General features: G+C 44.6%; 1 protein-coding gene across 1 annotated transcript; it reads left to right on the top strand.

Moving 5' to 3' along the window:
• The first annotated feature begins 5,710 nt into the window (after positions 1 to 5,710).
• Positions 5,711 to 11,955, top strand: LOC131080332 (coagulation factor X-like). Its single transcript, XM_058018525.1, has 5 exons — positions 5,711 to 5,786; positions 7,738 to 7,878; positions 9,508 to 9,755; positions 10,522 to 10,639; positions 11,394 to 11,955. The coding sequence occupies exons 1-5, from the start codon at positions 5,711 to 5,713 to the stop codon at positions 11,933 to 11,935; spliced, it is 1,125 nt and encodes a 374-aa protein (XP_057874508.1). The 3' UTR covers positions 11,936 to 11,955.
• The last annotated feature ends 2,687 nt before the right edge of the window (positions 11,956 to 14,642 follow it).

Raw genomic sequence — 14,642 nt, forward strand, 5'->3', positions numbered from 1 at the left:
AGAGGAGAACTTTGTAATTACCACAGAAAGCCCCACCCCTCCATCTGACAACAGAACAAGAAGCAAGACTCCGTATGTCGATACCAGGATAGTTGGTGGAGATCAGTGTCTTCCTGGCCAGTGCCCATGGCAGGTGAATGGAGGGGGCTTTGCCCTGCATGTGGGCAGAGCGTGTGTCTGAGGGAAGGGGAGCAGAGCCTCCTTCCAGCTGGGAGCCTTCTGAACACGGCCCATGTCACGTGCCAGCAGCAGTGAGATGTAGCTGAGCTGTGTGCAAAGTGCAGCCTCAGGGGGACAAAACAAAAGGCTTTGTGTGTCATTTTAGATGGAACTGCCTACTTTGTCCCCAGAGGGGACTTTGTGTCACGCTGTTCTCGCAGGCCATTTTTACAGGTTACAATTTTGTTCTGTCTGAGACCATCCACCCAGGCAGCACATCCAAGTGCATGCCAGATAAAGCCAGCATTTTGGTTCAGAAATACACCTTCATGTCTCAGTTTCACCCTTGAGATTGGGAAAGCCAAAATGAATTCCTGTATTTGGACATTGTTTGGGGGGTAAGTCCAAGGGATGTGGTGATCAGGAATCTGCACTCTGCCTGCTCAGTCAGTGAATGCCTGAGGGGCGTTACTCAGCACTGGCACTGAGGTAATGTGGAAGGCAAATGTTTTAACTTCACATAGAGACAATCAGGACACTGTAGCAGTAGAAGTTGATAAGCAGCCTCTGCATGGGGAAATGGAAAGCTAGGAGGGACGTGGAGGGCCGCATACATGTTGCAGTAAGAAGCATCTCTGTAGTATGAAAAGAAGTCAGTTGGTGCTTTATAGCTCGTCAACATTAAACTGCAATTCTTCCTTGTGCCCTTACCTGTCTTGCTTCACAGGCTGTTCTGTTAAATGAGGAAGGAGAAGAGTTTTGTGGTGGAACTATTCTGAATGAAAATTTCGTACTTACTGCAGCTCATTGCATAAACCAATCCAAAGAAATCCAAGTTGTTGTTGGTGAGTAATTATTTTTTTTACTCCTCTGAGGTGAGAGTAGCTGTTGGGCCAAACTTTTTTGTGCCTTAAATCTCCCATGAGATGTACTCATGATACATTAAGATTTGTTACCTTTTAACTGCTTTTTATAATTTTTTTTCATTCTGACCATCCTTCTTTGTAACAACAGGTGCCTCTCTTTCTTCTCTGCCAGCTAGCTGGAAGGGATTGCAGTTAAATATTCTAGACATTTTGGTTATCAATGTGTTCAGCAGAGCAGTGCTTCTGCAGGAAGCCCATCATTCCTGGCACTTCAGAAGCATCCAGAGGTGTTCTTGCAAGAACCCTCAGAAAATCTCTGACTCATTGAATAGAGCAGACAAGAACAAACTCAGATTTCCCATTGCTTCCTCTTGAGCCAGGACACAGAATCAACACAGCTTCATCCTTGCACTGTTGTAGTCCAGACCCTGTTCTCTTCTCTAAGCCAGGCTCAAGCTCCTAGAAGTGCTTCCACACAAAATTGCAGTAGTTTAGCTGAATCAGCTCATGCCTTTGTGTAAACTGGTACATAAAAAATCTCCATAGACCAAATCTCAGGACCAAAGCCAATCCAGTTGCTGCTAAGAAATGTTGCCATACCTGTTTACAGTTTCCTTGTGTGGTCTAAGTCCTGGGCAAAGTACAAAGAAGGAATATACTACTCTCTTCCTCTGTCAAGGTTCTTCTGAAGTTCTTATACTCTCTCCACATTGATGACCCTTTTAATGCTCTTGTGCAGGTGAAGTGGACAGAGAGAAGGCGGAGCAGTCTGAATCAATGCACACTGTGGATAAAATATACGTTCACTCCAAATTTATTGCTGAGACTTACGATAATGACATTGCTTTATTAAAGCTGAAGGAACCTATCAGATTTTCAGAGTACGTCATCCCAGCATGTCTCCCCAAAGCAGACTTTGCTAATGAAGTTCTGATGACGCAGAAGTCTGGGAGGGTTAGTGGCTTTGGGCGGGAATTTGAAGGCGGTCGAACGTCCAAAAAACTGAAGGTGCTTGAGGTCCCCTATGTTAATAGGAACACTTGCAAGCAATCCACTAACTTAGCCATAACTGAGAACATGTTCTGTGCTGGTTATCACACAGAGCAAAAGGATGCTTGCCAAGGAGACAGTGGTGGCCCCCATGTGACTAGATACAAGGATACTTATTTTGTTACTGGAATTGTTAGCTGGGGTGAAGGATGTGCAAGGAAAGGTAAATATGGGGTCTACACCAAACTGTCCCGGTTCCTGCGCTGGGTAAGGACAGTCATGAGTTTGTAGTGGTGCTGTGTCCCTTGATCCTCCTTGTTACCTGCCAAGGTGCAGGATTGGAAATGGAAACTTTCTTTTCCTGAACATCTGCTAAGTTGGTTTTGACATCTCCTTAAAGTTATGGTCTGCTTCCATTTGTATTGTTCCTGGCTTTAAACACCTCTGAGGAAAGTCAAGGTGTTTGGAATTGGTTGAATGAGGGAATTCCCCAATCCAAAAGGCTGCTGAGTGGGGTCTTTAGCTTCTTTTAATTACTTATCAATGGCCATTGTGGTTCCTATCAGTTGTCACGAGTGCTCCAACCAGAGACTTTTAAACATATTCTGAAGAGTCACTAGCCATGATGAAAGCAGGAAGGATGGGAGTCACTAAATCCTCATATTACAGCCATCTGGCTCAGCAGAGAGTTTATCCATACTGGAGTTGTTTAGCTTCTACCTTGAGATGTGTTCAGAAGATGAAGGGAACAGGGGATCTTGCATGGTAAAAGCTGAGACACAATTAATCAATATGTGATGCTAAATAATCACAGCAGCTCATTAAAAAGGAGTTTTGCTTTATAAGTATGTATTCTAGTTCACTCTAGTTTAATTTGTACACTCTGCTCATCAGAATATATATACATGTGCATATTCAGTGTTTTCTGTATCTTGTTCTGGATTGTGTATGGCTGAGGATTGGAAAGCTCCTTGCATGTGTATTGTTCTAGGTGTTTCAGTTAGGTGCAATATTGATGTACACCAGCATTTGAAATAAAAATTCTTTCTTTTTTTTGTTCTCCTTTGGTTGGGTTTTTTTCTAACAAAGCCCCTCAGCCTCTAACCCCCTTACAATTCCAATGGCTTTTCAAAGCTTCTCCAATCTCTTATGTTCTGTGCTCTGAGGAGCACTGAACTTCCTTAGGCACCTGCTGTGCTTTGAGATGGTACTGGCTTGTGTCACTTAGCAGATGCTGTGAGCAAAGCAGACTGACAAACTCAAAACGCAACTCTGCAAACAGCAAATATTGCTGCAGCCAGCACTAATTGTGGGCAGGAAAGTGAGTGGGCAGGTCAGTTATCTTAGCTTGATGGTCTTGACCTGTATCACTCTTCAGTGGGCTTACTTCCATGTTTGCTCGGCAGTGTTTGTTCCCTGAGTTCTGTCCACTGGGTTCCCGTTCAAATCCTTTGTCCCACGGGTGCTGCTCCTTGTGCTCAATCAAGGTGAAAGATCCCTCTTCAAAGGAAAGCCTCAGGTCTGGATCCTACCAAATCCTGCTTACATACTCTTGCTAAGAGCTTTCTTCTACTTAAGCAGAGATTGAGGACTGAAGGAAAACACAGACTGGGCTGTAAAGAGGTTGAGGTAGCTGAAGGCATCACTTTATGTCCATTGCTCTTTCTGTGCCAGCATATCTGCCCTGCTGAGAAGACATGACTGAAATGTGCTTGCCTCTGAACCTCCTATCAAAGGTCATAAGCAACCCTAGGGCCTGCAAGAAAAGGAGGAATTAGAACACATTCTTTTTTTAATGTTGACAAATGATTTGGGAATGATTTCACATAACAGAATTGAACAGATTGCAAAATCCAGGAAAGGAACACAGCACACAGCTGCTGAGTAAACTGGTGGATTTTGAGAGACTGGAATTCCTCCTGGCAAGCACACATGGCTGGCTCAGGCAAAAGCTGACATGTACCTAGGATGGCGGACAGGGAGGCTCTGAGCTAGGCTCTAGTGCTCAGGCTTCTTCTGCATTCAAGGAAAAGCCAGTCCTGAGACTAAAGGGAAGAAAAGAAGGATGGTGAGTTAGCCCTGTGACTAGAGAAGCCCTGCAGTAGATATTCCCAGGAGGGCTGTGAAGTCTCTGGTGCTGGTTGTCTTCCAGAGTGGGAGATGTACGCAGATGTCAGGTGTGCAGCATGATGGGGGCTGCCCTAAGGGGCACATGTGGACAAGCTGCCCTTTGTCATGGCATCCTGCACTTTGGGAGGAAAACACACTGCAGTGTCCAACAGTGCTAAAATTAAAAGAGGTCGATCTGATCCCCTGTTGGCTCAGTAGGTTGGGCTGGGTGACCCTGTAAGTCTCTCCAGCCCCAGTTTTCTGTGTTTCCAGGTGAGCAGTACCTGTCACATTTAGGATCATGCCCTTGTGCCCTGCACTAGCATGGTAAGAACAAGCTTCCTGTGTACTGCTCCCTGGCACAGGTGACTGACCTGGCAGGATAGTCTTCCATAGCCTGATTCCCAGAGCACAATGGCCTGTCAAGAGCTGTCCCCTTGGAGTTGTTTGAACAAAAGGAAACAGCTCATAAAACCCATACATAACCCTTCATTTTTGGATACAATATGAGATATACCCAAAAGTATGTATTCCATCAGCATCTTCATGAGCTGTTAAAACCACATGGGACAGTGTTCCTTGTCTTCTTCATTACTCATCCTTGATAACTCCAGGGCATATTTTTTGTTAATGAGCCATTGAGTGTCACTGCATGATAAAATTACATCATCCCATTGTGAGATGCTCCACCCAGGGGGAGGAACCAAGCATTCCTAACTGCATATAATCTGAGGCTTGTAACAGTCAGTCAGCTTTATCCACTGAATTCCCAGAGGACAAGAGTTCCATAACCACGACTGGACCTTCAGAGGAAAACAAACCCTTTTACAGGAACACTGCTTCAACAGAACCACATCTATCACTTCAAGAGGACTGCAGCCACCAGTGAATTGAACTGCTACCAAACCTGGACTAACAGGTTGTCAGGTTGTATTCTGACTCTGTCAGTGTTTCTGTATCATTGCATTTATTTTAATTTTCCTATTAAATTGTATTTCTGGCTTGGGATCTCCCACTGGTTTGCTTTCAAACAATAACACTCCCTCAACATTCATAAAGGGATGGGATTTGATGAGTCTGGGGAAGTGTGCTCGATCCAAGTGAGGTTGTGATTAAGCTGGTGGATAACAGCTTTGCAATGTGCCCATGGAAACCTGCAAACTCAGTGCCCTGATTCGCTCCTCATTTCTGGGGTGCCTTCCTGCTTCGGCCCAGCATACAGGAGGCACAGAGCTCTGGTACTTGTTGTTTCCCTTCCTTGGGACATGGTCAAGAGCCACATCACCCACTCTAGCTCCTGGCTGCCTGCATAGTCCAGCTGCTTTAGAGAGGCTTTGTCCAAATTTTGAGAGGAAAGCCTCTTAGACGTGCTCTGCCAGCACAAAGCCATCAGTGGGGCATTGCTGCAGCACACGCACATGTTTTGTGTTTGAACACCGTGCCATGGTGACACTGAGTGCAGACTTTGCTCTCAGAGGTTTTGTTTTCTATGAGTGGCTGACCCTTGCACTGTGGTGTTTCTCCCTCAGCAGCTGCCCCAGAGCCCTGCAGAGCGAGCAGCGGGTGATGCGCAGTGCGCTCGGAGGATGGGCATGGCAGGTCATCGTGGGACAATGTGGCTTCTTCCCACTGTCCTCCTTTTCCTTCAGATGAGGCAGACAGGTACAGTGTTTGCTTCACCTTGGCTCTGTGCTGCTTTGCCTAATCCATGCAGGGAGCTGTCAATGTTTTTGCTTTGTGGGGCAGGGGACATGAGTGAACACTAAATGGCTTTGCTGTCTCACCAACCTTGGTTCCCTTTGCCAGCTGCAGGGTAATGATATCCAGGGCTGAGGCACACGGGGAATTCCATTTTGGAGTGACAATTGTGTCAGTGTAAATTATGGGGTCAGTATGTTGATATGTAGTGTTTTCAAAGGCTCAGCACAAGTAATGGGCTATTTCTCATATTCTCAGGAGACATGATAATTAAATAACCCTTACTATCCATTTGTAAGCTGCTGAGGGACAAAATGATGTCCATAATATTTAACTGTACAGAGGAGAACAAGAACCCTCCCCCATATATCACTGTGATTTTCTAATTCGTCACAAAACCATCGCATCTCCACTTAATAAAATAAATTATCCCACCTAGTCTGACCCTGCTCTAAACAGCGGCAGAGCAGGTGGTAAAATTTAGAAATTTGAAATTTGTCTTCTCTAAAGCAATGAATTCTTGAGCAAGTGTCACTTTTCTGGATATCCTACTTCTTGTATGAAACATTGCATTCCAGAGAACATATGTAAGGGGGTAACACATTTTTTGCAGCAGAGCATTAAATGGGAAAGACCATGTCTGAAAAGGAATGAGATGGGTGGGAGAAAGAGCTGCTACATGAAACATGTTTCCAAATGCAGAGTTACCTCCCTGACCTCAATGTCTTCATAAACTGAGTTTATGAGGTATGTGTGGCTGGGGCCCTGGAGTCAGGTCAGCCAGGTGTGTCCAGGAAAGGAAGAAAGGTTGCAGAACTCAAGACGCCAGCATAGATGTGGGCAGCATGAGGTGAGAGGTAATAACTACAAGCTCAAGCTCATACCTCGATGGATACAGTGAGAAAATTTTGGTTCTCTAAGCAGTACAGAATAGAAGTTTGGCCTGCTCATGTGACTTTAGCAGGGTTTGTAAAGTTTGGAGGTTTTATTAGCTTCTGCTTAATAAGCCAGTATCTGTGTCTTTAAATGAACAGCTCTGCAGGCAAAAGACACGCAGAAGGCCTGAGATGACCTTTGAGGAAATAAAAGTTGATGGTTTTCAGCCAGTAGTTGCATTATAGAAATGTCCTGTCTTGTTTTACAGGATTCACTGTAAGTTATGTAGACTCTGACCACTATGAATTACTTAATCTTCCTGTAAAAAAAGGCTTCTGTGCACATCATAATACAGTGGCCACCAAAAAGAGATTGCAAAACTGAGGATATAAAGATGAATCATTGCAGGTTTGGAATGATTCTGTTTATACTATTTGTTCCATCTGGAATGTGGCAACTCACAGGACATATATTTTGAAAGGAAGGATGAAAGATGGCTTAAGAAAACTAAGAGCCCTTCTGCGGCCACTGAAAATGCTTGCACACTGACAGTAATTTGGGTTTTGGTTTGTTTTTGTAGATGGGAACCAGTGCAGTTCAAATCCTTGTCACTATGGTGGCCACTGTAAAGATGGAATTGGTTCCTACACTTGCACGTGCTTGGATGGTTATCAAGGCAAGAACTGTGAATTTGGTAAGTTTCTGCTTTAGAGAACCATGGTGGAAAACTTCCCAGGGAGCTTTGTAGGGAAGCATGTTTTGCATGGAAATCCTTCCTGGGGCTCACGTCTGTGGCATAGAGCAGCCCCTGGGCCGACTCAGACCTGGCAAGGACATTTGGTATGCTGGATGTGGCTGCTTTGTAAGGCACAAGCTGATGTTCAGCACTCACATGAGTTATTCCTCAAGAGTGCTTCAGGTGCTTGGCAGGTGGGGATACAGATCCTGTTTGAAGAGGGTGTTTTGTTTTGGAGAACTTCCAGATCTTCTGTGAAGTCAGTGTTTATGTCCAGTTTTTCTGCCACCATCTCTTTTGCAGTCATCCCAAAGTTCTGCAGAATAAACAACGGGGACTGTGAGCAGTTCTGCAGTGTCCAAAGAGATGGGCGGAAGGATGTGGTGTGCTCCTGTGCAGATGGGTATGTTCTAGCAGAGGATGGCAAACACTGTGTTGCAACAGGTACGAAGCCATGAGATAAAGCAATAGCAGTGCTTGGTGAGACTTGCTTCACTGTTAAGGTTTACAGTTACAGTCTTGCTTTGCAGTTGAGGAATGTCTTTTGAACCACCAGTATCCTACATGACATAGATCCAACGGTGAGGCCTGGAGATTTGTATTTCCAAAGCCTTCCATTTGTGAGGTTTTGTGGTGGAGTGGATCAAAATGTACATGATTTTGAACCCTTTGCAAGGTGCCTCTCAGTGAGGCATGTCAGAGTAAATTCTGCTGTTAACAAGATAACAAAAAATCTTAGAATCACAGACTATCCTGTTTTGAAAGGAATCTTCAATGATCATCAATATCCAACTCCTGGACTGTTACTAGACTTCCCCAAGAATAACTCCATGTGCATGAAATTGTTGTCCACACATTTCTTGAATTCTGTCAGGCTTGGGGCCTCGACCACTTCCCTGGGGAACCACCCTCTGGGTGAAGAACATTTTTCTACTATCCAACCCAAACCTCCCCTGACATAGCTTCCTGCCATTCTCTCAGATTTCTTCATGGAAAGGGCTGTCCAGCACTGGAATGCACTGCCCAGGGAAGTGGTGGGGACACCATCCCTGGAGATTTTCAAGAAACAACTGAATGTGGCATGTAAAGCTACAGGCCAATTAACAAGGTGGTGATCTGTCAAAGGTTGAATTCTAAGATCTTGGAGATCTTTTCCAACCTAAAGGATTCTGTGATTCCATGTCCTGGTCACCACAGAGAAGAGATCAGTGCCTGCCTCTCCTCTTCCCCTCAGGAGAAAGCTGTAGACCACAATGAGGCCTCCCCTCAGTCTCCTCTTCTCCAGGCTGAACAGACCAAGTGACCTCGGCCACTCCTCATACTTCCCCTCAAGGCCCTTCACTATCTTTGTTGACCTCATTTGGACAATCTCTAACAGCTTTATATCTTTCTGATATTTATATGTCAAAAACTGTACACAGGACTCAAGGTGAGGCCATGCTGAGAAAACTGATCACAGTAGGATCTTTGCTTAAACACTTACAGGCCATACAAAAGAGCAGCTTGCAAAAATTTATACTTAAATTGCAGTTAACCTTATCAACTTGCAACTGAAGAGATAGTGCTAATCATAATTGTCCAATGTACATATGTACAATTTTATTGTAGTTCAAAATACCACAGGGGGCGGGGCAAGTCAACCAATTAGATATCATGTCAGGTTTTATATATTTTATAGCTAATAATAAATTGCTATCATTAGCCATATTATTCCTAAAATAAAGCACTTCACCCAGTCTCCAAATTAAGTATATTGTACTAAGAGGAACTACATTTATCTATCAATGTAAATAATTGAAGATGATGTATTAAATTTGTTAAAAACAAATTAAAGATGGTGTAGTAAATTTTAAATACTTTCAAAACATGATTGTGAGATGGAAGCTGAAGAGAAAATAGAACTCATTTTTCAAACCATATGGTCTTTCTTCCTTGATTCCATGGGCCAAGTCTTTCATATTGTCTGGAAAATGAGGAAGCAGCACTATATATTGTGAGATGGTATTTCCAAGGAGTTTCTTCTTGTGTTGGTGTTTCTCTCCATCTTTAATTTCAGCATTCTTCTCTTTACAGTAAAATACCCTTGCGGAAAAGTTTTTGTGGCAAGGAAAAAAAGGTCTGTTCTTTCACCCACTGACCAAAGCAGTGGAATGAGTGATCAAGACCCTCCTGCATATGAAATGACCACAGAGGAGAACTTTGTAATTACCACAGAAAGCCCCACCCCTCCATCTGACAACAGAACAGGAAGCAAGAATCCATATGTCAATACCAGGATAGCTGGTGGAGATCAGTGTCTTCCTGGCCAGTGCCCATGGCAGGTGAATGGAGGGGGCTTTGCCCTGCATGTGGGCAGAGCGTGTGTCTGAGGGAAGGGGAGCAGAGCCTCCTTCAGCTGGGAGCCTTCTGAACACGGCCCATGTCACGTGCCAGCAGCAGTGAGATGTAGCTGAGCTGTGTGACCCTGGGCACTTGGATGTGCTGTTCTGCAAAGTGCAGCCTCAGGGGGTAAAAACAAAAGGCTGTGTGTCATTTTAGATGGAACTGCCTACTTTGTCCCCAGAGAGGATTTTGGTCACACTGGTCTCCCAGGCCACTTTTGCAGGTTACATTTTTGTTCTGTCTGAGACCATCCGCCCAGGCAGCACATCCAAGTGCATGCCAGATAAAGCCAGCATTTTGGTTCAGAAATACACCTTCATGTCTCAGTTTCACCCTTGAGTTTGGGAAAGCCAAAATGAATTCCTGTATTTGGACATTGTTTGGGGGGTAAGTCCAAGGGATGTGGTGATCAGGAATCTGCACTCTGCCTGCTCAGTCAGTGAATGCCTGAGGGGTGTTACTCAGCACTGGCACTGAGGTAATGTGGAAGGCAAATGTTTTAACTTCACATAGAGACAATCAGGACACTGTAGCAGTAGAAGTCAATCTGTAGCTTCTGAACATGGGAATGCAGTGCTAGGAGAGATGTGGAGGGCCACAGACATGTTGCAATAAGAAGCATCTCTGTAGTGTGCAGAGAAATCAGCGCTTTATAGCTCAACATTAAACAGCAATTCTTCCTTGTGCACTTTTTTTATTTCACAGGCTGTTCTGTTAAATGAGGAAGGAGAAGAGTTTTGTGGTGGAACTATTCTGAATGAAAATTTCATACTTACTGCAGGTCATTGCATAAACCAATCCAAAGAAATCCAAGTTGTTGTTGGTGAGTAATTATTTTTTACTCCTCTGAGGTGAGAGTAGCTGTTGTGCAGAACTTTCTGTGCCTTACATTTCCCATGAGATGTACTCATGATTCATTAAGATTTGTTACCTTTTGGCTGCTTTTTATAATTTTTTTTTTCATTCTGACCATCCTTCTTTGTAACAACAGGTGCCTCTCCTCTGCCAGCTAGCTGGAAGGGATTGCAGTTAAATATTCTAGACATTTTGGTTATCAATGTGTTCAGCAGAGCAGTGCTTCTGCAGGACGCCCATCATTCCTGGCACTTCAGAAGCATCCAGAGGTGTTCTTGCAAGAACCCTCAGAAAATCTCTGACTCATTGAATAGAGCAGACAAGAACAAACTCAGATTTCCCATTGCTTCCCCTTGAGCCAGGACACAGAATCAACACAGCTTCATCTTTGCACTGTTGTAGTCCAGACCCTGTTCTCTTCTCTAAGCCAGGCTCAAACTCCTGGAAGTGCTTCCACACAAAATTGCAGTAGTTTAGCTGAATCAGCTTATGCCTTTTTTGTAAACTGGTACATAAAAAATCTCCATAGACCAAATCTCAGGACCAAAGCCAATCCAGTTGCTGCTAAGAAATGTTGCCATACCTGTTTACAGTTTCCTTGTGTGGTCTAAGTCCTGGGCAAAGTACACAGAAGGAATATACTACTCTCTTCCTCTGTCAAGGTTCTTCTGAAATTCTTATACTCTCTCCACATTGATGACCCTTGTAATGCTCTTGTGCAGGTGAAGTGGACAGAGAGAAGAAGGAGCAGTCTGAATCAACGCACACAGTGGATAAAATAATTGTTCACTCCAAGTTTGATGCTGAGACTTACGATAATGACATTGCTTTATTAAAGCTGAAGGAACCTATCAGATTTTCAGAGTACGTCATCCCAGCATGTCTCCCCAAAGCAGACTTTGCTAATGAAGTTCTGATGAAGCAGAAATCTGGGAGGGTTAGTGGCTTTGGGCGGGAATATGATGGTGGACAACTCCCAAAGAAACTGAAGGTGCTTGAACTCCCCTATGTTAATAGGAGCACTTGTGAGAAATCCACTTACTTTGTGGTAACTGAGAACATGTTCTGTGCTGGTTATCACACAGAGGAAAAAGATGCTTGCCAAGGAGACAGTGGTGGCCCCCATGTGACCAGATACAAGGATACTTATTTTGTTACTGGAATTGTTAGCTGGGGTGAAGGATGTGCAAGGAAAGGCAAATATGGGGTCTACACCAAACTGTCCCGGTTCCTGCGCTGGGTAAGGACAGTCATGAGTTTGTAGTGGCGCTGTGTCCCTTGATCCTCCTTGTTACCTGCCAAGGTGCAGGATTGGAAATGGAAACTTTCTTTTCCTGAACATCTGCTAAGTTGGTTTTGACATCTCCTTAAAGTTATGGTCTGCTTCCATTTGTATTGTTCCTGGCTTTAAACACCTCTGAGGAAAGTCAAGGTGTTTGGAATTGGTTGAATGAGGGAATTCCCCAATCCAAAAGGCTGCTGAGTGGGGTCTTTAGCTTCTTTTAACTTTTATCAATCGCCATTGTGGTTCTTATCTGTTGTCACAAGTGCTCCAACCAGAGACTTCTAAACATATTCTGAAGAGTCACTAGCCATGATGAAAGCAGGAAGGATGGGAGTCACTAAATCCTCATATTGCAGCCATCTGGCTCAGCAGGGAGTTTATCCATACTGGAGTTGTTTGGCTTTTACCTTGAGATGTGTTCAGAAGATTAACAGAACAGGACATCTTGCATCTCTAAATAACGAGGGGTTTTGATTTATAAGGATTGTACTTCACTATAGATTAATTTGTACACTCTGCTCAACGGAAAATAAATATATGTGCACATTCAGTGTTTTCTGTATCTTGTTCTGGATTGTGTATGGCTGAGGATTGGAAAACTGCTTGCATGTGTATTGTTTTAGATGTTTCAGTTAAGTGCAATATTGATGTACACCAGCATTTGAAATAAAACATTCTTTCTTTATTTGTTCTTGTTTACTGTAATTTTAACAAGCCCAGCCCCAAAAGCCTCTATCCATCATGTAGTCTGCCCCCTAAGAATCCTGATGGCTTTTTCAAAGCTTCACAAATCTCTTATCTTCCCCTGTGCTCTGGAACACTGAATTTCCTTAGGCACCTGCTCCATCTCTTTTAGGCCTTGAGGTGGTACTGGCTCATTTCAGGTAGCAGGGGCTGTGAGCAAAGCAGACTGACAAACCCAAAATACACCTCTGCAAACAGCAAGTATTGCTGCAGCCAGCACTAATTGTGGGCACGAAAGTGATTTCACATAGCAAAATTTGATCCGATTGCAAAATCAGGAAAGGGACACAGCACACAGCTGCTGAGTAAACTGGTGGATTTTGAGATACCAGAATTCCTCCTGGCAAGCACACATGGCTGGCTTAGGCAAAAGCTGACATGTACCTAGGATGGCGGACAGGGAGGCTCTGAGCTAGGCTCTAGTGCTCAGGCTTCTTCTGCATTCAAGGAAAAGCCAGTCCTGAGACTAAAGGGAAGAAAAGAAGGATGGTGAGTTAGCCCTGTGACTAGAGAAGCCCTGCAGTAGATATTCCCAGGAGGGCTGTGAAGTCTCTGGTGCTGGTTGTCTTCCAGAGTGGGAGATGTACGCAGATGTCAGGTGTGCAGCATGATGGGGGCTGCCCTAAGGTGCACTTGTGGACAAGCTGCCCTTTGTTATGGCATCCTGCACTTTGGGAGGAAAACACACTGCAGTGGGCTCAGTGTCCAACAGTGCTAAAATTAAAAGAGGTCAATTTGATCCCCTGTTGGCTCAGTAGGTTGGGCTGGGTGACCCTGTAAGTCTCTCCAGCCCCAGTTTTCTGTGTTTCCAGGTGAGGAGCACGTGCCACTTTTAGGATCATGCGCTTGTACCCTGCACTAGGATGGTAAGAACAAGCTTCCTGTGTACTGCTCCCTGGCACAGGTGACTGACCTGGCAGGATTGTCTTCCATAGCCTGATTCCCAGAGCACAATGGCCTGTCAAGAGCTGTCCCCTTGGAGTTGTTTGAACAAAAGGAAACAGCTCATAAAATCTATAATCGCCCCCAACATTCATAAAGGGATGGGATTTGATGAGTCTGGGAAGTGTGCTTGGTCCAAGTGTGCTTGTGACAGAGCAGGTGGATAACAGCTTTGCAATGTGCTCACTGAGACCTGCAAACTCAGTGTCCTGATTCACTCCTCACTTCTGGGGTGCCTCCTGCTTCGGCCCAGCATACAGGAGGCACAAAGTTCTGGCTCTGGTTGTTCTGCAAGAGCCACATCACCCACTCTAGCTCCTGGCTGCCTGCATGTCGCAGACATTTCTTCACAGAAATCCTTTCTTTCGTATTTCTGCGTCTTCTGGAGGCCAGAGGCTTCAGAAGACAAGGTAAACAATTATTATCAGCTGCTGTGGAATGCAACAGGGACACCTTGATTGGCTCATTTCCTATGTTTATAATTAAGGGCCAATCACCAGTGCAAGCTAGGGGACTGAGTCCTCGAACACAACTTTGTTATAGATTCTTTTCTATCTATTCTTAGCTAGCCTAGCTGCTCTGCAAACCTCTCTCTATATTCTATTAGTATAGTCATAATGTATTATATATAATATCTTAATAAATCAGCCTTCTGAATCAAGAAACAAGATTCACCGTCTCTCTCTCACCAGCTGCGACCCACTCAGGCGCGGTAATACCTGCATAGTCCAGCTGCTTTAGAGAGGCTTTGTCCAAATTTTGAGAGGAAAGCCTCTTAGACGTGCTCTGCCAGCACAAAGCCATCAGTGGGGCATTGCTGCAGCACACGCACATGTTTTGTGTTTGAACACCGTGCCATGGTGACACTGAGTGCAGACTTTGCTCTCAGAGGTTTTGTTTTCTATGAGTGGCTGACCCTTGCACTGTGGTGTTTCTCCCTCAGCAGCTGCCCCAGAGCCCTGCAGAGCGAGCAGCGGGTGATGCGCAGTGCGCTCGGAGG

Source organism: Melospiza georgiana, chromosome 2, assembly GCF_028018845.1.
Source record: "Melospiza georgiana isolate bMelGeo1 chromosome 2, bMelGeo1.pri, whole genome shotgun sequence".
NCBI lineage: Eukaryota > Metazoa > Chordata > Aves > Passeriformes > Passerellidae > Melospiza > Melospiza georgiana.